Raw genomic sequence first — 24,726 nt, 5'->3', positions numbered from 1 at the left:
CAGTGCGCCTGCGTGGCCGCCCGCGCATGCGCAGGCCCGAGGTGGCCCTTGGCGGTCGAAAGGGGATTTCAAGGAGACGGGGGCGACGCGGCTGCGGGCGCCTCCTCGGGGTCGGGGCTACCGCCGTCATGCCGGGGATAGTGGAGCTGCCCACTGTGGAGGATCTGAAAGTGCAGGAGGTGAGGCTCGTCCGGAAGCCAGGCAAGCAGGGCATAGGGCTGCAGCTTTTCGGGCCTGGGCCCAGCTCCGCTTCGTCTCACTGGACTGTGGGCCCTGGGTCCCCCCACCTAATGCCCCCCGACACAGACACAGGTGGATTCCCGGACGCCCCCGGCTCAGCTCCGGGAATCGCCTCACCCCCACCCCATCATGCAGGGGCTCTGTAGAAGTCTCCTCGCCTCCCCCACCCCGACCTCCTGCCATCTGCTTGCCCTTTACGTGAATAATAGTGGTACTTTTTATTAAGCACGAGCCAGGGCCACTTTACTTCCTTTAAAGTCACTTAATACTCAGACCTCCCTGCGAAGTGAATATGCAACCCCGGGTGTTCACAGCCGAGCGAGAGAGACCGTCGCTTCTAGGTAGGCTAATCGGTACAGTGTTGGAGTGGAGCTAGGAAGCCAAAGCAAAAGGAAATGAAACTGCAGAGTGAAATTGCTAACAACCCTGGGAGGGTGTTTGGTAATAGGACATTTAGAGCATTCATTTATTCAGGAGATACCATTTGAATAATTGCCATATACACGCACACTGGAAAATAAGAGCGTCCCTGCCCTCATAGAGCTTATAATCTAATAGGGAGACAGACATAAAGAGGCAGTTACAGTATAGTGAAGTTTGTGCTATGAGAGGTGAAGACAGCATAAACTAATTATAGCAAGTACGACCAAGCCTTTTTTAGAAGTCAGGTAAGGTGCTGGTTCCTTCACGTACATTAATTCATCAAAGCCTGCCAGCAACACTATGAGGTAGGATGTTATTGGCCTCTTCATGTGAAAGGTAAGAAAACAGGTCCCAAGAGTAGAAGTGATTTTCCCAAAGTCATATAGCTAGTGAGTGGTGGAGCTGGACTATGACTCTAGGTCTGAGTTTCAAACCCGTGCTTTTAAACTATTGTATTATGGGTAAAAGCTCAAAAGAGTGAGAAGACTTCGCAAAACCTTTTGAGTCTAGGGAGACCAGTGCTGTTTGATGTGACTCTAGTGTTGGTGGGAATCAGCTGTTGCTGAGCCCAGAGAGAGGTACCTTGGACTGGAAGGACTGGGAAGCAGCTTCCACAAGGCCAGACTTATTTTAAGGTGACGTGGGAGGGAGAGGTTGAAGATTTTAAGGCAGAGGAGTGTCGTGGCAGGACTGGATAGTAGAAAGACCAGGCTACATAAGAGGACAAGGAGGGCAAAACTAAAAATTATGTGCCAGAAATTATATCCCAGGCACTCTGTTAAGGGTTTTATCTTCATGACTTCAGTTAATCTTCTCAGATGCCTGTGAGAATGGCAACTATTATTTCCCACAGAGGCATAACTTTTTAGCTGTGTTCAGGGACTCTGGTCAAGTACATTTACGGGAGGGGAGGTTGCCGGTATTCAGTCTTTTGTTTTTTTCGTCCCACCTTGAAGCTGGGTTAGCCTGAAAGTGCTGTAGTTTTCATTGAAAGTTTAATTTAATCTGAGGTTCTACTTCCTGCAAGTATTCTATATCTGGAATAATTTGCCTTTAGTGTTCATACCTTTGAACTGAAATACAGATAATTACATAAATAACTACAATGCAAGACAAAGTATGATTAAATCTATGGAAGAGGGGCAGACATGGTTTCAGACCAGAGAGTAGGATTTGAAGTTGGATCTAAATTCTAGGCCTAACTGCTCAGTTACCTTGATTAGTCACTTGTAGCATCTGCAGACACAGTTATTTTATTTGTAAGATGAAGTGATTCCAGCTGTATAATTCTCTGAGGCTATAAAGGGAACAGAGAAAGCACTTCTCGGGCGTAATGTGGGACTTGGCGAAATGGCATTTGAAGAATAGCATTTATAGGCCAAGACGGACAGACAGGCTTTCTTAAGCGAGGGTTAGATCTGAGAGCGAAGGTGAAGAGATGGGAGGCCACAGATGGGTTCTGGGGACAGTGAGTTCAGTGCTCTGAGACAGCAGCAGGTCCCTTTTTGGAAGTGTCTTGGGTGAGAAGGCTGGATCCAGAAGGCTTGGAATACCCTGTAAAAAGTTTGGGCTTTATTCTGCTGTTAAGCCTGAATCCTTCCAGGGTTTTGTCGCTAATTTGTTTCAGTAGAGTACAATAAGAATTGTCTTCTAGGAAGATCACTCTGGCAGCCCTGTGAAGAATGGATTGAAGAGAGGAAAAGAAAAGGGGGACTAGTCTTGGCAGCTGTTGAAATAACGAGGAGGATATTAATGACCCCAACATAATTGGTGACTGTCCTCACAGAGGGGAAAGAACAGATTTATCTGGAATTGATCAGACTTAGCAGTGACTTAGATATCACAGGCAGGAAAGGTCGGGGAGCCTGTCAGATCTGCAACCTGACAGTGGGACTGGGGAAGGCAGAAGGAGCAGTTTTGAGAGGCAAGTTAAACACATCTTGGACCTTGTTGACACATCCCTGTGAAAGAAGTAGTCAGAAGCTTAGGGCTGGAACCTCCTTGTACAAACTGACAATTTTGAGCAGAAATAATAGCTGATATTTTTGATGTGCTTTCTATGTGCTAGCCACTGTTCTTGATATTTTTACACGCGTGAACTCATTTAATCCTCAACAGTACTATCAAAGGAGTACAGTGATCCCCCATTTTCCATAAATTAAGTCACATAGAAGTCACAGCATAAATTACTATAGAAAGAGGTGCAGACGTGGTTTAAGGAAGAGAGAACAGGACTGGAAGATTGGTTGTAGATTGTAAGACTTTTCCTGCCTCCCTTTCCACACCTGCAGACTGTATAAACCCGCTGTGCAGGGAGGCTGTCATGAGGGTAAATGAGGAAGATGCTGGAATTCTGTGTTCTTTGAGACAAAGGGAGCTGAATGAATTTGAGAGGGTATTCACAGTAAGCAGCTGGGAAGGGATGTTGTTTCTGGTGGAACTCATCCGTCTTTGTGAAGAAGCAGGTGAGGGGACATCTGAAGTCCTTTGCCACCTCAGCGAAGGCTGTGTAATGCAAAGAGGCTTGATTGAAGGTCACAGTCTCTGGATTCCAGCTCTGCGGTTGCCACTGGCCTGCTGTGTCATCTTGGGCACATCTCTGTCCCCAGGAAAGAGATTCAGTGAGTGGTTCTTATCCTTTATTTCCCTGTGACAGAGCATATTTTACACACTCAACAACATGGGTGCCCGTAGATTTTGGTAAGACTTCTACATTTGTAGGAAAGTAAGGCGAAGAATGTCATGACCTTTTTGGGCACAATGGCTGTGAAGGCATTCGAGTGAATCAGCCATTTAAAGATCTTTTAAGGCATTGGTCAAGGAGGTAAGTACAGCTTAACTTTTTAAATATATTAAGCTTTAAAAAGTTTGAATTTTGGGGCGCCTGGGTGGCGCAGTCGGTTAAGCGTCCGACTTCAGCCAGGTCACGATCTCGCGGTCCGTGAGTTCGAGCCCCGCGTCGGGCTCTGGGCTGATGGCTCGGAGCCTGGAGCCTGTTTCCGATTCTGCGTCTCCCTCTCTCTCTGCCCCTCCCCCATTCATGCTCTGTCTCTCTCTGTCCCAAAAATAAATAAAAACATTGAAAAAAAATTAAAAAAAAAAAGTTTGAATTTTGATTTTTATTCTCTTGGCTTTGTACAGGTAATATAGCAAGTTAATGTATACCCCTCAATTAACCTAATACACTCTTATAAAAAACTGTAGGGGTGTCTGGGTGGCTCAGTAGATGAAGCGACTGACTCTTGATTTTGGCTCAGGTCGTGATCTCACGGCTCCTGAGATTGAGCCCCACTTTCAGGCTCTGCACTGACAACGTTGAACCTACTTGGGATTCTCTTGTTTCTGGAGCTCTGTGCCCCTCCCTCCCCCCCAAATCAATCAATAAGTAAACTTAAAAAAAACACAACTCTATGGGGCACCTGGGTGGCTCAGTTGGTTAAGCATCTGACTCTTGATTTCAGCTCAGGTCATGATCTCACAGTTCGTGAGTTCAGGCACCCCGTGGGGCTCTGTCAGGGGCTCTGTGCTCACTGTGTGGAGACTGCTTGAGATTCTCTCCCTCTCTGTCTGCCCCTTTCCTGCTCACACGTGCACTCTTTCTCAAAATAAGTAAACTTAAAAAAAAAACAGCTGTCATATAAAATTTTACAGATTTTTAAACAAATTTATTAGAATTGTCATGGCAGGTTTCACTTGTATCATAAGTTCATCTTTGCTTTGATAATTACAGCAGTTGTAATGTTAGTAGACATCGTCCTAACTATTCTCTTCCCATAGTGTGTAGATGAGTTACTCTCTTCATATTCCCTTGCCTTTTATCTTAGTAATTTAACCTAAGCTGTGTGAAAGTCATAAAAAATAAAATTATAAAATTTTTATCATTATAAAAATAATAATTACAACATTATTCTTACCTAAAAATCCTTAATAGAATGCTTATAAATCAAATCCAGTGATATCTTAAAGCATAATGCACTGTCACAGACTAGATTTTATTGTAGCTATAGCGAGAGGTTTTTGGAAGATCTGTTAATTCTCTACATTTATGGATAAAAGAAACCTGAATTTTTCAGTCTTTCTGGAAACAACAGTAAAACAGAATCATCAGAAAGAAACTTCCTTAATGAGGACTATCCAAACACCAAATCCCAGACACCAATAGCAAATATTGAACCAAATTGTGCTTTAAAGTCTAGAAAAAGGCAAGGATGCCTACTGCCATTGCTGTTCATTTGTATTGTCCTAGAGGTTTTAGTCCAAGCAGTAAGATAGGAAAAGAGAAGGAGAAAAAAAAGAATATAACTATCAGAAAAGAAGGTAGTTTTTACTCGTAAGTGGAAGTTTTTCCTCTTAATCCTCTTGTTGTTGTTTTTTTTTAAGTTTATTTATTTATTTTTGAGAGAGTGTGAGCAGGGGTGGGACAGAGAGGGAGAGAGAGTCCCAAGCCGGCTCCATGCTTAACGTGGAGCCCAGCACTGGGCTTGAGATGTGAGATCATGACCCAAGCAGAAACCAAGAGTTGGACGCTCAACCCACTGAGCCACCCAGGCACCCCTTAATCCTCTTGATTTTGTATCAGTAAGATATGGCTAGAGAGAAGATGCAGTGTACAAACAAGCTATTTAGGTAGTATCAAAAAGGTTAAAATACTGAGGAATAAACAACAAATATGCAAGGTTCCTATATGAGGGAAACTATCATTTTAACCAAAGAACATAAGAATGACCTGAGTAAGAGGAGGGACGTAATATGTCTTGGTGAGAAGGCATAATTCATGTAGTCTCGCCTCTACTGTGACTGTCGTATCGTCAGTATTTGACACAGAGTGAGTGGCTCAACAGATGAGAGCTTTTGTATGGTGCTTAGAGAAAGATCCTCTGGGGAGATAAAAAATTTCAGCAGAGACCTAGTGTTGTAAACATGCTCATTCCCTTCTAATTTAACACATAACTAAACTTTGTGCAGTTCCAGTGCAAATTATTGGATGAGGGGGTTCATCTGAAAGAATAGCCAAAGCGATTTCGAAAAGGAAGAATAATGAAGAGGGTGGTCCTCCCAGACAACACATGTTCTATTTAAGTTCCAGTAACGCAAACGTTGTGGAATTGGCCCAGGAAAAGGTAGTACCGAAAAGAGGCCAGCAGAACCCTTGTTGCACAGCAATCAGACGGGCCCTGGACTATGTGCAGCCCTCTGTGAGTGAGCTGTAACTAACTGTTTCTCAAGAAAATGAACCAACCGGAAGGCAAGTGAGAGAGAGTTATGGACTGGTGGCTACCTTGGATATAGTGTGTGATAGGAAAAAATAGAAAATTTTAGTACTTTATCATTAGTAATAACTTACTGGACTAGATGTTTTTACTGATCCTTTCCAGTCTCATTTTCTGTGAGTCTGTGGTCTTCTGGGAATTTTATGTATCCTATCACTTTTTTTTTTTAGTGTTTATTTTTGAGAGAGAGAGCTCGCACATGCAAGCTGGGGAGGGGCAGAGAGAGAGGGCTCCCTGCTGACAGCAGAGAGCCCACCTAGGGGCTTGAACTCACTTGAACTCAGGAACCTTGAGATCATGACCTGAGCTGAACTTGGATGCTTAACCAGCTGAGCCACCCAGGCGCCCCCCTGCCCCATCAGTTTTATTCCTGGAAAGGAGACTCATCAAAACTCCCCAGAGTTGGTTCCCCTCCTTCCATCACAGAAGCTTCCATCATCTTTCAGAGCTCTACTTTCTCTGTCATAGAAGGCTAAGTGTTCTGTTAGGACTGCCATTTCCTTATGTCTAAAATGGGGAGAGTAATGTCAACCTAATGAGATTATTATGAAGGTGTAGAAAATCATGCATGTGAAAAAGCTTTGTGATCTCTAAAGCAGCAGAGATCATAAAGGTTTATTATAGTAGCCCCATATCTTTAATTTTCTTGGAGTCGGAACAAGTGCTCCCTTTGTGTTCCCTCGGCCTTCAGCAGCAGGAGATGAAGTTGAGGAAGTTGAGATCCTGGTCACAGATCTGTGGTTTGTCTCCTCCTGTTCCGTTCCCCAGGTGAAAGTCAGTTCTTCGGTGCTGAAAGCTGCCGCCCACCACTATGGAGCTCAGTGTGATAAGCCCAACAAGGAGTTCATGCTCTGTCGCTGGGAAGAGAAAGACCCCAGGCGGTGTTTAGAGGAAGGCAGGCTCGTCAACAAGTGTGCTCTGGACTTCTTCAGGTAAGGGTCTTTGACTTGACATCAGTGCCTGTGGGCTGAAACATCTAGGTATATGTATTTCGGTGAACATCTAGCTAATTAAGTAGAAGGATAATTTTAGTAGGAAGTGTAAGACCTTGAAGTCGGATAGACCAAGGTAAGCATGCAGTAAATGATGCAGTTAGCTTTGTTATTTGTTTTTATTATTTGGCATGTCCTTTAATATCCACGAATCTTAATTTCTAAATCATACAGGATTGTAATGAAAAATTTGTAAAAGTACGTAAAACCAACTCAGCACAGTGCTTGCTAACAGGTGTTCACTAGATTGATGCTACTATGGAACACTCAGTTATTATGGAAAGAAAAGTGTGTACAGAGTCAAGGTATTAAGTAGGCCATTATGCTTAATACCATAAGTAAAACAATCCATATTGCAGTTGTAGAAAAATGTTTTGACAGACTCTATTAAAAGGGACAGAAACTCCACTTGAAGGGAATTGGCTTATGTAGCTGTCAAGTCCAGAAATGGGGCTGGCATCAGGCGGGGCTGGAATCAAAGGGCTTCCATAATTTCATAACTACTTGGTGTCTTGTTGCCTCTCTTCTCCTTCCCCGATCTCTTAGTTCTGTTTTGTCTGTCAAACTCATTTTCAGAGAGACTCTTTCTTGCTGTGGCAGAAGTGGCCGGCAGCCATCCCACACTGCTGTGCTGCTTGCCTAGACCTGGCCCAAGAGTGTCCTTGTCCAGTGGTGTGAGCATAGGTCCCTGACCTGAGTCTCATTGGCCTGGCTGGTTGATTTCGTATGCCTCTCTTTGAATCAGGTGTGTTTCAGGAGATAAAATGCTGTGATTTGTCAGGCCTAAAGTGGGAAGTGACTTAAATTCATCTAAACTGCATTGCTGAGAGAGAGGGACAGATTGTTCCCCAAAGAAAAATTACAAGGATGTTACAGAAGAATGGGGACTGACTGCTGGCTAGGCAAAACCCACAGATGTCCACTACAATGACGTGAGAGGGAAAAATCAAATTCCTTCACATAATAGCTCCTCTCCTCTTTTGCTTGGTGTCTTTGTCCACATGCAAAGATATTTTTGTGGTTAAAGTCACAGTGTGTCGTTTAAAATTCATTTTTCTGAATTTTTCTGAAACCATGGGGAACATTCTTTCAAGTTGCTAGATTGTCTTTGTGATCATTTTTAATGGCTATTTAATATTCCACCAGTAGGTAAACCAACCATAATTTACCTGTTACAAAGTCATTTTTAATTCTGTTTTTTTAAAAATGTTTATTTTGAGAGAGAGCATGCACACACGAGTGGGGGAGGGCAAAGAGAGAGAGAGAGGGAGAGAGAGGATCCCAAGCAGGCTCTGCGTCGTGCGCAGAGCCCAACGCAGGGCTGGATTCCGTGATCCTGGGATCATGACCTGGGCCAAAATCAAGAGTCGGAAGCTTAACCGACTGAGCCACCAGGTGCCCCTAATTCCAGATTTTGCTTGTTTTAGATAAATCCTCAGTGGTTACCTTTGTGTGCAGATCTTTTTCTCTTTTTAAGTAATTCCTTGGCATAAATTTCCCAGAGGTGAGATTATTCTGTAAAAAGGCTTTGAATGTAATTTATGGCTTTTGAACTATAGTTGCCATTTAAAAAAAAATTGGGTCAGTTTATGCTGCCCTCAGCACTATATCTTGTACCTCACCAGCATTGCATATTATTTAAATATTTGATAGGTACAAAATGGTGTTTTATTCTTGCTTTGGAATTTGCATTGGTTTGATTGCTAACAAGGTTGAATGTGTGTTTATTATTTAAATTTTGCTAAGCGAACTTTGGAAAAACATTTCTGCTTTGGCCCAGAGGTAGTATATTTAAATGTGACATGTTGGGATTTGACAAGCTCCTGAGGTGCCCAGCCGCCTCCGTGAGAGGAATTTTTCACTGCTGATGTTGCTCTTTGCAGGTGTTTGTAGGCAATTGTTTGTTGGGTGTGGCTACCAGGGTAACAGGGTCCAGAACTGAGACTAAGTACTGTAATAGTGCTAGTAGCTCTCCCGCTGCCCCCATGCTGGAGGAATAAACCACTTGTACTGGAAACAGTAGGCCACTACCAAAGTGATTGTCAAGTGAGGTGGGTGCAATTTTACGTACCGTGGATGTTGTTGTGGTCGGTGAGGCTAGAGGCAATTCAGAAAAGCTCCCTAGGGCTTTGATATTCCTCCTTCCTTCCTGTCGCACACCCTGCCACCCACAGGTTACACCAGAATCCCTACTGGTCATGGGGCACCTAGGTGGCTCAATTAGTTAAGCGTCTGACTCTTGATTTTGGCTCAGGTGAGATCAAGCCCCAGGTCAGCTCTGTGCTGTCAGCATGGAGCCTGCTTAGGATTCTCTCTCTCTTTCTCTCTCTCCTTTTCTCTCTCTGCTCCCACCCCCACATGTGCACTGTCTCTCTCTTGCTCTCTGTCAAAACAAATAAAGAAGCATTAAAAAGAAAAGAAAGAAGGAAATTGGTGACATTGGTTGCTTCCTAGCAGGGAAACCCAGCAGGAATGGAAAGCAGATTGTTTACTGTGCATTTCCTCCAACCCATGTCTGGGGTTCTTCCCGAGCCATGTTAAATAAGATTCCTGTGTTGAGTGTAGCTAGATTCTTAGAGTATGACAAGTAAGCACTTCCAAATTATGATTCCACTGGGGGAAGGAGGTGCTATGCATATCTTCCACTGCCTCATGTATGGCTTTTACATAAAATAATGGTATTTTATTTTTCCTTGGATTGGCATTTATTGGATTACTAGCAAGGCTGAATAGTAAGAGAAGGGGAATTTTGTAAAATAATTGAGGCTTATACACAAAAGTTACTTTTTCTTCAACCATGTTTTGGTGGTCACAGAATTAATGAATTATATGCTACCTCCTTTTATTTATTTATTTATTTATTTATTTATTTTTATTTTTTATTTTTTTATATATAATTTATTGTCAAATTGGTTTCCATACAACACCCAGTGCTCATCCCAACAGGTGCCCTCCTCAATGCCCATCACCCACTTTTCCCTCTCCCCCATCAACACTCAGTTTGTTCTCAGCATTTAAGAGTCTCTTATGGTTTGCCTCCTTCCCTCTCTGTTACTTTTTCCCCCCATTCCCGTCCCCCCTGGTCTTCTGTTAAGTTTCTCAGGATCCACATATTAGTGAAAACATATGGTATCTTTCTGTGCCTGACTTATTTCACTTAGCATAACACTCTCCAGTTCCATCCACATTGCTACAAATGGCCAGATTTCATTCTTTCTCATTGGCAAGTAATATTCCATTGTATATATAAACCACAACTTCTTTATCTGTTCGTCAGTTGATGGACATTTAGGCTCTTTCCATAATTTGGCTACTGTTGAAAGTGCTGCTATAAACATTGGGGTACAAGTGCCCCAATGTATCATCATTCCTGTATCCTTGGGTAAATTCCTAGCAGTGCTATTGGTGGGTCATAGGGTAGATACTATTTTTAATTTTGGGGGGAACCTCCACACTGTTTTCCAGAGCAGCTGCACCAGTTTGCATTCCCACCAACAGTGCAAGAGGGTTCCTGTTTCTCCGCATCCTCTCCAGCATCTATAGTCTCTTGTTTTGTTCATTTTAGCCACTCTGACTGGCGTGAGGTGATATCTGAGTGTGGTTTTGATTTGTATTTCCCTGATGAGGAGCAACGTTGAGCATCTTTTCATATGCCTGTTGGCCATCTGGATGTCTTCTTTAGAGAGGTGTCTATTCATGTTTTCTGCCCATTTCTTCACTGGATTATTTGTTTTTCGGGTGTGGAATTTGGTGAGTTCTTTATAGATTTTGGATACTAGCCCTTTATCCCATATGTCATTTGCAAATATCTTTTCCCATTCTGTCGGTTGCCTTTTAGTTTTGTTGATTGTTTCCTTTGCAGTGCAGAAGCTTTTTATCTTGATGAGGTCCCAATAGTTTATTTTTGTTTTTAATTCCCTTGCCTTTGGGGATGTGTCAAGTAAGAAATTGCTGTGGCTGAGGTCAGAGAGGTTTTTCCCTGCTTTCTCCTCTAGGGTTTTGATGGTTTCCTGTCTCACATTCAGGTCCTTCATCCATCTTGAGTTTATTTTTGTGAATGTGCTACCTCCTTCTTAGCAGAGAGCACCAAATGTAATTTAACTTTCTTAATGACAAGGATGAATCTGTTTTTGTTCAGTCCGTTAATAGAATGAGGACTTTGAGCTCTAGGGAGTGTGGGGTAGTTTGCCTTGACACTGAATGACCCCGGGATCTTCTGCTTGTTAGTATGTGTATTTGCCTTGTATAGTTCTGTCTCTTCCTTTGCCATTGTTCCTCATGCCCATCTCAGATTACGCCTCCTCTTCTAAATTTGGTAGACTGATAATCTTTAGAATTGGATATAAAGAAAAGAATAGGTAGGCCCTAAGTGAGGAGTGCTCTGAGTAAAATCTATGTGCTTAGACCAAATTTTTTTGGCATTTCAGTTCATTTATTTTTGGTACATAAAGAAATTAGGTCTTATTCCTTACAAATCTTTTTTTACATGTTGCTTCTCATCCTGAGGATCTTAAGTTGTCTTGTAAGTGAAGTGAGAGCATCTATTCTCATACCTTTCAAAAAGGAAGGTTATGCATTTGAGGTCTGTACCTATTTCCCCCCCACTTTTCTGTTTCTCATTATTTTGCAAAGAGCTACCCCTGACCTAGCCCTCTTTTCCAGGCAGATAAAGCTTCACTGTGCGGAGCCTTTTACCGAATATTGGACCTGCATTGATTACTCCAGCCTGCAGTTACTTCGTCGCTGTCGCAAACAGCAGGCCAAGTTTGACGAGTGTGTGCTGGACAAACTGGGCTGGGTGCGACCTGACCTCGGAGAGCTGTCCAAGGTAAAAAGGTCTCCTGCTGGGGGTTTCCCCCTCTCACTGAGGGGTGGGGGAGGGCAGGAGGTGGTCAGAGAGGGGTCTCTGTGAGTAAAGATATGATGGGAGAAATCTGTGTTTACCAAACAGGTTGATGAGAGGGATTATACACAACCCAGAAGGGAATTTATTTAATACAAATATTTCTTTAAATAGATCTTCTGGCACGTGCAGATTGTTTGTTTAATTAGCTAATTGAAGAACAGAAGGGAGTAGATGAGGATAAACACAGTGTTGGGGCACCGTCAATTGAAAGCATTGAGGTTATTACAGAATTCAGAGAACAAATAGGATCGAGGTTATGCCAGGTTCTTCAGGCCACATTTATCAGGACCTAGGATTTTTAGAAGTATTTCCCTGTAGTTTAAAATGTACGTTTTCTGGGGCACCTGGTTGGCTTCATTGTTTAAGTGTCCAACTCTCAATTTTGACTTTGGTCATGATCTCACGGTTTGTGAGTTTGAGCCCCGTGTCCTGGTCTGCACTGGCAGCAAAGAGCCTGCTTGGGATTCCCTCTCCCTCTCTCTCAAAATAAACAAACATCTAAAAAACATAAAAAGCATGTTTTCCTACTCTTTTTTCTGTATTTCTTGTCTCAGTCATGCCACCACCATCTGTGGAAACCTCAGAAACCTGAGTGTCTTTTCTTCACGTCCCACTCTTTCTTCCTTTATACAGTCATCAGTTCCCGTAGGGGAACATCTCCTAGATTAGTTTTTGAGTCCTCTCACTGTCCCCACATCTTGGACAGGAGTTCTTAACTTGGGCTACGTGAACTTCTGGGAGGGGAGGGTGGTTCAATTCAGATTTTAGAAGACACTGTATCACCTGAAATTGAAGAATTGAGGATATAATTATGTCTCCATTATAGGCATGATCTGTATGGAAAATAAAGACCACTTAAAAAAATTTTTTTTAAGTTTACTTATTTATTTATTTAAAAAAAAATTTTTTTTTTAACATTTATTCATTTTTGAGAGACAGAGACATAGTGTGAGCAGGGGAGGGCCAGAGAGAGAGGGAGACACAGAATCCAAAGCAGGCTCCAGGCTCCGAGCTGTCACTACAGAGCCTGACGTGGGGTTTAAACTCAGGAACTGCACGAACATGACCTGAATCAAAGTTGGATGCTTAACCGACTGAGCCACTCAGGCGCCCCTTAAGTTTATTTTTAAATTATTTTTAGTAATCTCTGCACCCAACATGGGTCTCGAACTCAAGACCCCAAGATCAAGAATTGCATGTTCTTCTGATCGAGCCAACCAGGAAGTCCAAACACCACTTTTCTTTTTAAAACTTCACGGGCTTACTCTTGCTTGCAGTGTCCTGGCTTACAAGGCCCTTTGTGATCTGACCTATCCCTGCTTCTTGAGCCTCATCATTGTCCCTTCCCTCTGGGACAGATAGGTGGCAAGGTGGGGGAAAACTCAGGTTTGAATGGAGGCAGATGGTACTACCGATCACTATGGGATCCTGCACAAATTGCCAACTGTTTCTCGTCCTACCACATCTACAAAATAGGACCAGTATTCATACCCAGTTTTCTGTGAGGATTAAGCTGGAGAGCCCTTGTGAATCTCTGGCCTAGTGCCTGGCATGTGGGCCCACAATTAATCTTTATTCCCTTGCCTTTCTGTATAGCATCTATGGATGGTTGGATCTCAAGCTTGGGGTCACAAGTAGACAAATGACTTAGCAGTTTTGTTTTGTTTTTTGTATCCAGCCTAATCTCTTCAGATGGCTTCTTTTGCTGTCCTGAACAAATTGCTGGCTTGCTTTATTTATTTATTTATTTATTTATTTATTTATTTATTTATTATTTAGTCTGTAAGTTTTTTTGCTCTTTTTATGTTCATCGCAATCAATAATTTTTTTTAATATTAAAAGTAATTTATTGTCAAATTGGTTTCTATACAACATCCAGTGCTCATCCCTGAACGAATTACTTTAAACTGTTGATAATTCTGAGTTGGAAAGCGGCAGGACCTACAGATTTAATAATGAAAACAACCTTTTCTCATTTCTGTCTCAAGAAAGGAGAATCAGCAAATCATGCTGATGAGAAAGCATACTGATTCCTGAATCTCTGTGTCAGCCATTTTAAAAACCTATGAAGTATTGGTGTCCTCTTTTCAAAAGTTTGTTTCTTTAAGAGGATTATCAGTTTTAGTCCTACTTAGAATCAGAATCCAGTCTCTTAGAAAGGTAATGACCAGCTGGATAAAGCCCACGTTTTACCTTCATTTACTTCTGCCTTCTGCTTCCTGCAAGTTGCCCTCCTCTCCTTTGCTCTGACCAGTTTCCACTCACTCCTCTGCCCTCAGCTTAGATGCCAATGTCCTTTGAGGTTTCCAGCCTTCCTAGGCATCCTGATAATGTTAATATTGAAAATAACTTTTGGCGCTTAACCATAACCTGCTATGCATCAGGCTCCAGACTGTGTATTATCCTAATAGCGCTGTAAGCTAATAGCCCCATTTTAGAGATGGGAAATTGAAGGTCGGGTAGGCTGCTCAAAGTTGTGTACCTAGCAATTAGTTTGACCACGTGCCTCTTCTCCTTTTCTCTTGATATGGTACAGAAGAGGAAGTTGTTTTGTTCTTTCCACAATAATTTGTCCTTTTAAGGGGTCTGTTCACTACTTTAAGTTTGAGAAACATTTTTCTAGATTGATTTCATAAATACTGTAACTTCCTGAAGGGAGCTTCACGTGCCAGCTGGAGGCCTTTGGAGTTACTCTGTCAAGCAGTAAGGAAGCATTAGTGATCTCTGTGGCAGAGAGATGAGAACACTGTTCTAAAAACAAACCAAAAAAGACTCTGGATCTGTAGTCAGAAGACTTGGGTCCCAGCTCCGGCTCTGACCTGTAGCATGTGTCTTTTCATAGGCAGTTGGCCTCCTTGTTCTCATCTGTGGACTACAGATAATAATGCCTCACAGGGCAGTTATAGTAATAATTATGCTGTTGTCTTCCTGAAAGCTCCATTCACATTGAATCATTTTTGGATTTGTGCACATGGGAAGACTCATCAGTCATATAACATGGAGTGGCTTGAAGATCAGACCACTAGATAACAAGACTATTAATAATTATGGCCTTGTCTTTCCATTTCTCTGCGTGTTTCCTCATCTTTAAAGGGAGGACGGGGGTGCCTGGGTGGTTCAGTCAGTTAAGCATCCGACTTTGGCTCAGGTCATGATCTCATGATTCATGAGTTCAAGCCCTGCATCAGGCTCTGTGCTGACAGCTCAGAGCCTGGAGCCTGCTTCGGATTCTGTGTCTCCCTCTCTCTCTGCTCCTCTCCTGCTCATACTCTGTCTTTCCCTCTCTCTCAAAAATAAATAAATAAATAAATAAATAAATAAATAAATAAATAAATAAATAAATAAATAAATAAATAAATAAATAAAGGACATTGGGGAGCTTGGGTGACTCAGTTGGTTAAGCATCGGACTCTTGATTTCGGCTCAGGTCATGATCTCAGGGTCCATGCTGGGCATGGAGCCTGCCTAAGAATCTCTCTACATTTCATGCGCTCTCTAAATTAATTAATTAATTAATAAAAAGTGAGAACAATTTCTGCTGGCTTCTGATGGAGATTTTTGTGACCATCGGGGATAATGTGGACGTGACCACCTTCTACCTGTCTCCCTGTTGCCATTGTCTCCCTGTTGCCATTGTGCAGTGCTCCACCATCTTGCTAGGCCTGTTGGCTCAACTCTCCCAATTCTGGTCTTGCCCCTCTCCAGTCTAGCTTCTGCACCTTCCAGCCTGCAGATGTGCTTGAGTGGCTTCCCTGCTTCAGTGACGTCTGTCACCCTTGAGTTAAAATTCAACCACTTGTGCACATCATTCAGTACCCTTCATCGTCCGGCCCTGTCTACCAGTGTAGTATGTTACGTAAAAGCACAGGCTTTGGAGTAGGCAGATCTGGCTTTGAGCACTAGGTTTTCCACTATTAGCCAGGTGGCCCCAGGAACCTCTGGAAAAAGGCCTCAGAGGAGTGTGAAAATGAAACGTAATCGGGGGCCCAGCATCATTTCTAACAAGTGCGTGGTTAGGTGCTTCATCTCCCTCCATTATCCAAGCAACCTTTGGCCATTCTAAGGACATGCCTCTCTGTCTTCCCATGTACTGTTTACTTAGAATGTCTTTCCCTTGCTAATCTTCTGCTGGCTCATGGTTATCCTTTTAAGCTAAACGTTACCCCCCATGAAATAGTTCAGGCCCCTGTCCTTCAGGATGGGTTACGTGTACAGAGTCCTTGCTCCCCAGCACTTAGTTCATGCCTCAGTTATGATAATTGGGTCGGGAGTCTTGGTTGATTTTCTTGTCTGGCTCCCTCAGACTGTGAGCCCTCGAAGACAGTGTAGTGTGTATTTCGTTTCCTGCTGTATCCCTAACTTCTGCCACATGAAATGACCCAAAAAAGGCTTTCTTAAATGTTTGTTCAAGAAGGCTTTCTTAAATGAGTTTAAATGTGGTTTGCTGGGGCTTGAGAAAAGAGGGGTAGTTGGGGCAGCGGGAGCAGAGAGGAAACGCTGGGAGGTGCGTTCTTGGTCACAGACTGCTCCACCTGACCTTCAGCCTTGCCTCTTGCTTCTGTCCTTTTCGCTCCTCACAGGTCACTAAAGTGAAAACAGATCGACCTTTACCGGAGAATCCCTATCACTCGAGAGCAAGACCAGAGCCCAACCCTGAGGTAGAAGGAGACCTGAAGCCTGCCAAACATGGCAGCCGCCTTTTTTTCTGGACCATGTAAAGATGGGTCCGTGGCCCACACTCAGTCACACGCCTGGACGACTGCTGATGAAACTCCCGTGCAGTTTGCATCGACTGATAGAGTTCTTTCCGGGATCAGAAACTTAACAAAAAAGTTAATTTATGTGACTTGGCAGTTATTCTATACCATTTCCTGGCCATTAAAAATTTTAAAGGAAACAGTTGTATTTTATTATGTTTTATATAACCTTTTGGCCTTTAGAGAGGACTTCCCTTTGCTTGTTCTTCTTGTGGTCCTGCCTGTTCCTCTCTCTTCGCTTTAAGTTGGCGATCACCAGTGTGGCGGGGAGCCGCGTTAGACCAGGCAGAAATGACTATGTAAAGGACAGGCTCTCTTGCCAGTCTGTGTTCACACATTTTGAAGTCTTCCCTCTCTCCCCATCCAGCAGCACAGACAAGTAGCTTTCCCTAAAGGTCATGCAAGGGAAGCGTCCAAGATAGAAGTGAAGAAACATTTGAGCCTTGTGACTCAGGCCCTGGGAGGGGCCTCCTGGCTGTGGTTTAGGCAGAGTCTTGCTCAAAGTTTCTTAAAGAACCAAACTTCCACCACTTCCCCTTGATATCCCATCCTCAAGCATTATGACCCAGATGTTTTTCCTGATAGACCAGGGAGGTGGAGGCTGAGCTCCCAGCTCCAAAGCCAGGAAGTCGGGAGGTCTGAGTGTCAATTCCAACCTTGGGTGTGTTCCTTAACCTCTTGGGAGAGGTTGAATTTGAGGACAAGCTAAAGGCAACATGCTTATCTACCTCCTGGGCAGGTTAAAGCCGCAAGTATTTATAAAGCTTTGGTTCAAAGCACTATTATGTCTTTATTTTCCCTTTCATTCACTTCCTTTTTCACTACCAGGCTATTTCCTCTACAGCTGACTGGGTCACTTTACACCCTTCTGCTTGTGGCCTTAAATTGCAGATGGCCCTGCGTATGTTGTTTCAACTCCCTGGGCCTTGGTTTCCATTTGTGGAGCTCCAGAAAGCAAAGTCGTGTAAGTCTTTCCAAAGGCCTTTCCAACTCCCACTGTAGAGCCTCCAGGCAGGGAGAGTGCTAGGAGGCATTAGAGGAGGTGCAGGGCCTGTCACTGCCCAGAGGGTCCAAACAGGCCAAAGACAAAGCTCTGAGTGATTGGCCCTGCCCCTCCCCACCTTATTCCCCCGCTCCACAGTTGGGAGCACTTGGGGTGAATCTCACTCTCACCTGTTCTGCAAAAGATCTTGCCACCTGCCTTTATCTCATTCTCAAATTTAATCAAAAAGAATAGATTCTTAAATTCTAAAAACAGCTAAGACAGTATCTATTAGCCTCTTCGTGGCCAGGTAGTCAGAAGTCACCCCTGGTGGGGAAAGTATGAGCATGGTCACAGATTGGCATTTCTACGATACCTCAAGCTCTGTGTTGCTTCTTAGATTTTTCTGCAAAGGAAACTGGGACCTGCATAAATGATAATAAATATTCATTGAGTTCTGTGCATTATGCCAAGTGCTTCGCACGTATCAACTCTTCCAATGCTCAGCCTTTGAAAGAGATTCTATTTGTCGTGTCCATTCCATCAAGGAACTATAGCTTAAGGAAAGGTTAAGAAGCCCCAGTCTGCCTCAGAAATAGTAGATGTGGAATGCAAATGAAGACTGGCTTCAATGGCCACACTTGTTCTCCAAAGCCTGTGGTTCTCAGCCTTGGATGCACGTGTGAATCACCTGGAGACCTTTAAACACCAATGTCTGGGGGCGCCTGGGTGGCTCAGTCGGTGGGGCGGCCGACTTCGGCTCAGGTCATGATCTCACGGTCTGTGAGTTCGAGCCCCGCGTCGGGCTCTGTGCTGACGACTCAGAGCCTGGAGCCTGTTTCAGATTCTGTGTCTCCCTTTCTCTCTGACCTTCCCCCATTCATGCTCTGTCTCTCTCTGTCTCAAAAATGAATAAACGTTAAAAAAAAAAAATTTAAACACCAATGTCTGGTTCCTACCCCCAGAGATTCTGATTTAATTGGTCTGCAGTATGGACAGGGCCTGGATTTTTTTTTTTTTTTTGAAAAATTTTTTTTACATTTTTTTTTTTTTAATTTTTTTTTTCAACGTTTATTTATTTTTGGGACAGAGAGAGACAGAGCATGAACCGGGGAGGGGCAGAGAGAGAGGGAGACACAGAATCGGAAACAGGCTCCAGGCTCCGAGCCATCAGCCCAGAGCCCGACGCGGGACTCGAACTCACGGACCGCGCGATCGTGACCTGGCTGAAGTCGGACGCTTAACCGACTGCGCCACCCAGGCGCCCCTACATTTATTTTTTTGAAAGAAACAGCACAAGTGGGGGAGGGGCAGAGAGAGAAGGAGACACAGAATCCGAAGCAGGCTCCAGCCTCCAAGCTGTCAGCACAGAGCCCTATGTGGGGCTTGAACTCACAAACTGTGAGATCATGACCTGAGCTGAAGTCAGACGCTCAACCGACTGAGCCACCCAGGCGACCCATTTTTTTTTTTTTTTCAGGGGCTGGAGTTTTTGAAAGCAGTCAAAGTTATTTTAAGGTCCAACCAGGATATAGGCCACTGATAAGTGGCCAGGATAGGCCAGGATAAGTGCTGATAAGTTGGAAGTGGTTAATCTAAGATTTAAATCCAGGTACATCTGATTCCAAAGTCTATAAGTATATACCTCTGTATATAAATCACATGAGATCTTATTAAAATGAGGATTCTGGTTCAATAGGTCTGGAATAGGTCCTGAGATGTCTAGTGAGCTTCTTGTTGGTGCTGATGCTGCCGGTCCATGGACCACACTTTGGTTAACAAGGGAGTAAACCACACTATCTTTGGGTAGAGGATCTGTATACGATTAATCTATCCTGCTGCAGTGTCTAGCACCAGGCCCTCCCTTGAATGTTAATTCACCTTTTTAGAATCAGAGCAGCAAGTCCTGAACTGTTAATGGCTGCAAATTCAATTGTAGGATGTTTTAACTTTTGCCCAAGTTGGACAGAAGTTCTCGCCTCCCCCCCACCCCCCAACCTTGCTTTGAATTCCTTGAACAAAGAAACTCACGTTTGGCTTTCCTGTATTCTTGATGGAATGACACCACATCACAGCCTTCTAGGACCAAAGAGTCTAAGTAAAGGTAGAATTCCCCAAATCTCTCAGAACAAATGCGTCTCTCAATTTCAGTAGGTAAAAGGTCACGGAACAATTTGAAAGCAGTGCGAAGGATCTCTGAGCAGAGAGACCTTCCAATAATAAAATCTGGCTGGTTTGGCTTGAGAATAAGGAGACAGATTCCTCACATTTCCGAAGGAAATTTATCTGCCCCTTTTCCTCTGCCCAGCCTGTTCCTGTCTTCCCTATCTGAGTGAACGGTGTCTCCATCCTTCCAGAGTCAAACATGAGACGCACCTTTGACTTCTCACGCCTCTCTGTGTTCTAATCCAACACCCAGCCCTGCTGAGTTCCTTCCATAATCTCTCACATTTGTTACTTCCGCTTTTATCTCACTGTCACTGTCCGGGTTTGTTTTTGTTCCCCTTGCTTGGATTGCTAACACTACTTCCAAATCTGTCTCCTGCCATCGCCTCGCCCCCCGGTCCATCCGACTTGCTGTGTGTGCCTGTGCTGCTCAGAAACCTTCAGTGGCTCCCGAAGGGCTATTAACTAGAGCCCGAATCCTTACTGGCATTCTGACACTCCATTATCTGGCCTTAGCCTAGCCCATTTCCCCACCATTATCTTCTCCTTATCATGTGCCCTACAGTCTCCCAAATGCCATTCCTCAAGAGTGTTCTCTGATTTCCAGATCTTCACTGATGCTGCCATCCACTCACTGGGAGACGACCCTTCCCCCACCCCTGCCTCTTGAAAGTCTACCCACTTCTCAAGGCAACCTCTAATGCTGTCTTCCCCAGGAAGTGTCCCCTTCCTAGAGCCAGAAGTGGTCTTTCCTGCCCCTTTGTTCCCATGACACAATATAACATGCGGGTTGAGCACAAGGGCTCTGGAGCTGGGCTGTCTGGATCTGAATCCAGGCTCTGTCATTTAATAGCTGTGTGACCCTAGGCAAGTCACTTAACTTTTCTGTACTTTATTTTCTTCACCTATAAAATGAAGGGGATAATAATAGTACCTACCTCCTGGGATGATTCTGAGGACCTCATGAGTTACAGGCATCAGATGCTTCATACAGTGTTGATAAATGATAGCGATCGTTAAACACTCTATTTGCATAACACCTGTCATGGCACTGGGTGTGTCGTATCTCCTCTGGCCTCAGTACTGTAAGATCTGGACTTCTATCTTATTTATATTTCTATATTCTCATGCCCTGCACATGACAGACATCCAGGAAATGATTAGCTGTACACCATGTTTATTTTTCCAAAGAACTTCCAAATCCCCTCCTTGCTACGAAACAACAAACAAACACATTAATTATGTAGAGATAGGAGTCGATCTTTGAGGTTAAATTGCCATCATAGTAGGGATCAAATCCTAGCTGGGTTGCTTTGGGTGTAATAAAAGATGCATTCTTATGCCCTGAAATCTTATGCCCTGGATCATGACATACTTGGGCGTTAAAATGTGTCAGTTGCTTCTACCACATAGGAAGTCTCAGCTTGGGGTTGGGACATCATTTTGTGTCTTGCTCATTTGTAATACGTGTCGCCAGGAATTTGTTTAAATAAGATATTGAAATTTACAAATGTATTTACTTTAAAAGCCAAAACAGATTCAAGAGATTAGATTAAGTAAGAAGCCCCAGGCTTTATGTGTGAGAAGCAGATCTGTGAGTGGTAAATCTAGGAAGCAAATGGAGGTTGTTGGATTCCAACGGCCACACTCTTGTCCTTCAAAGCCACTGAATCTCAGCCTCAGATGCACATTGGAATCACCAGGAGACATCGAAATAGCGAGGTCTGTCTGGATCCCATACTTCAGATATTCTGGTTGTCCTGTTGTGTGGCCTGGGCATACAGATTTTATGACAAATAATATCACTCAAATATGCTTTCTTCCATGAGAGAAGAGAGTATAGTTGCAGCTAGCATCCTGGAAATACATTAACGCATTCCTTAATTCATTCAGCAAGTATTTTACAGCCTGCTGTGTGCTAGTTATCATTCTAAGCATGGGAGATGATCAAGACAGATGGGGCCCTGCTCTCATGGGGCTTCTGTTCCAGGGGTGGAGGCAATCAACAGGTCAATACACAAACAAGATGAACGGGATGGTCTTACGTTGTGGTGAGTCCTGTGAAGGAACCAAACAGGGTTGATATGAAAGCCAATAGCTAGGGAGTGGGGATATGTTGAGGAAGGGAGGCCATGGGAGGTCTCAGTGGTATCGGAGCTTCCTCTCCCTGGATGAGAAGGAGCCTGCCAGTTAGAGAGCTGATGGAAGACTGTCCAGTGTGAGGGAACAGCAGGAGCAAACCCAAGGCAGGACAGGGCTCAGTGTGCTTCCAGAACAGGCTGGCTGGGGTGTGGCTTTGTGAGTACAAGCCCCATGCAGTTGCTTATCTCTGCCTTTGACCTGACAGGGACATTTTCTGTCATAGGTGACTCCACAGACTGCTGGGTAAAGTCCAAACTCCTCAGTGTGATAGTCACTCGCTCCAGAGTCTGACCGAGACCCTTCCAGCTTCCTCTGTCGCCACTGTTCCCCAACTCCATCCACACTGGACTCTCCACCACTCCAGACCCCTGCACCTTTCCCTGTGCATGACCTCTGCCCCTCAGTTCTCCCCCACCTCTTGCTAAACCCTCCTTCAGGATTCAGCTAGAATTTGTCACCTTTGTGAAATAATCCCTCAGTTCCTCCCAGAGTGAACCACACCTTCACTTCCTCCGTATTCAGGAGCATCTTGTCCATTACAGCTGTCTTATTCTTTGTACGCAAGAATCGCGTCCCATTTTCCACTACATCTACATCTGTCATGGTGGCTGGTGGATAGTCAGTGCTTGATAAGTCTTTGTTGGGTGAATGTTACACAGCTATTGGCCTCTTCAAAAGGGGGTAGCTTAGTTAATCATAAATGTGTCATCTTGCATGTAGAATAGACATGAGGGGTGTTTTCTGTTCAAGGACAGTTTCTGGTTTCTACTGTAATGATTTAGCACCAATGGAGAACGAAGGAAACCCTCAGTTTTTTTTGTTTTTTGTGTTTTTCAAAAAGAGCACAGAAACCTCTGTCACAGTCTCAGTAAAAATGCTGTCTGTGAACTGAGAATGCATAGAAGGTCAGATTAGGCTATGGTAAGAAAAAATATAATTGCATGCTGGTGTTCCTTTAATTTGAGGGTTGAATGCAAATTAAGCAGGCATGCCCTTTCTGGAAGCCTTGTTTTAATCAATTCTGCTGCTCTGGTGGAAGAGTTGAAGCTAAAAAGGATGGTAATAATGTTTCTTTCACTTGCCATCTGAAACTACAGTATTAGGTGATGTGACAGTAGTTTGATGTACAGGATTCATTCATTCATTCATTCATTTTGATTGTCTGTTGACCACAGAGCACCACTGTGTTGCTGGGTCCCAAGGATCTGAGGTTCCCAGTGGTGAACTCAGGCCTAAGAACTTTCTGGTAAAGCCATCGGCATCTTTTCTTCCCCGTTAGGGTGACGGGCAGCATTCACAGTTGGGGTCCTGTTCCCCGCTCCATCTCTGACTTGTGTGACTTTGGCAAGCCACCTTCCCCTCTCGGCCAGTTTCTTTAGCTGTAAAATGAAGTATTTGACTAAGACGGCATGGAGGCTCTTTTCCATGTCCAGAGTTATGTGAAACATTGTTTCTCTGCTAGCCAACCTGTTGGGGGAGATGGTGGAGTTTTGATGATTAGATCTAATCACCTGAGCAATTGATTCTGGAAAGTTCACTAAAATGAAAAGGGCATTTCAGGCTTTGTTTTTTTTCTGTTTTTTGTTTTTGTTTTTTTAAGGTTTATTTATTTTTGAGAGAGAGAGAGAGAGTAGGGAAGGGGCAGAGAGAGGGAGACAGAAGCCAAAGCAGGCTCCAGGATTCCAGCTGTCAGCACAGAGCCCGACGTGGGGCCTGAACCCACAGACTGTGAGATCACGACCTGAGCTGAAGTCAGACGCTCAACTGACTGAGCCACCCAGGCACCCCACCAGGCTTTGTTTTAAATAAAAACCCACAGTGGCATTTAAAGGACATGATATGGAAGAGGTTCAGGGAGTTTGTCATCCATTTAGGAATTATTTCCAATAATTTTCTTGTTATTTGAGACTGAGTTTCTTCAGAGGATTATTATGAAGGCTTTGATCTTTTTTTTTTTAATTTTTTTTTAACGTTTATTATTGAGAGAGAGAGAGAGAGACAGAGCATGAGCAGGGGAGGGGTAGAGAGAGGGGGAGACACAGAATCTGAAATAGGCTCCAGGCTCTGAGCTGTCAGCACAGAGCCCGACGCGAGGCTTGAACTCATAAACCGTGAGATCATGACCTGAACCAAAGTTGGTCACCCAACCAACTGAGCCACCCAGGTGCCCCATGAAGGCTTTGATCTTAAGAGTTAAAGGAGGAACCCTTTGGAGACCATCCCCTGCTTGGACCGCCTTCTGATTGGGCCAAGTCCAGTCTGAAGCACTCTGTCCTCATGGGTTCAGGCTGGCTGACACTAGAGGTTGGTGCAGCGTGGAGGGCGGGAACGGGGGAGGGGGAGCGGTTCACCAGTGGGAGCCGGAGGCAATATCTAGAATATGAGAGGAGACCGGAACATCAGAAGCCAAAAGGCCAGGAGTAAGATAAACTGGGACAGAACCGAGTCAGAGTGGCTGGGAAGGAAACACCCTAACAGAGTCACCTGCAAAAGCTGTGGGCAGGCAGTCTGCAGAAGAGAAAATCAGAATGGCCAACAAACATATGAAAAGATGATTTATCTCACGAGTAGTCAGAACAATGCAGATCAAAGCCCCAGTGAGATGCCATGTGATTAGTTCAGCCAAGCTGTGAAAGGTGGATAACATCGAGTGTTGGCCCAGGTTGGGGGAAATGGGTGCGCTCCTAGCCCGTGGGGAGGGGAACACACTCATACATTGACGCATTATGTTGAGAGGATAATGTGCTGCATCCACCGAAGTACGAGGTGCGTGCGTGTGGCCTTCCTCATCTGTAAAAATGTGAACAATGCAAGTGCGGATTCAAGCGTTTTAAGATGTGTACAGGGA

At 44.0% G+C, this 24,726-nt stretch overlaps 1 protein-coding gene across 1 annotated transcript; it reads left to right on the top strand.

Annotated features, from left to right (window-relative positions):
- The first annotated feature begins 15 nt into the window (after positions 1 to 15).
- NDUFA8 (NADH:ubiquinone oxidoreductase subunit A8) lies at positions 16 to 16,728 on the top strand. The gene is made up of 4 exons (XM_003995822.5): positions 16 to 179; positions 6,702 to 6,865; positions 11,588 to 11,753; positions 16,412 to 16,728. Exons 1-4 carry the CDS (start codon positions 27 to 29, stop codon positions 16,547 to 16,549), a joined length of 621 nt encoding a protein of 206 aa, XP_003995871.1. The 5' UTR covers positions 16 to 26; the 3' UTR covers positions 16,550 to 16,728.
- The last annotated feature ends 7,998 nt before the right edge of the window (positions 16,729 to 24,726 follow it).

Source organism: Felis catus, chromosome D4, assembly GCF_018350175.1.
Source record: "Felis catus isolate Fca126 chromosome D4, F.catus_Fca126_mat1.0, whole genome shotgun sequence".
Taxonomy (NCBI): Eukaryota; Metazoa; Chordata; class Mammalia; order Carnivora; family Felidae; genus Felis; species Felis catus.
This window is presented reverse-complemented; position numbering and strand designations above follow the sequence as displayed.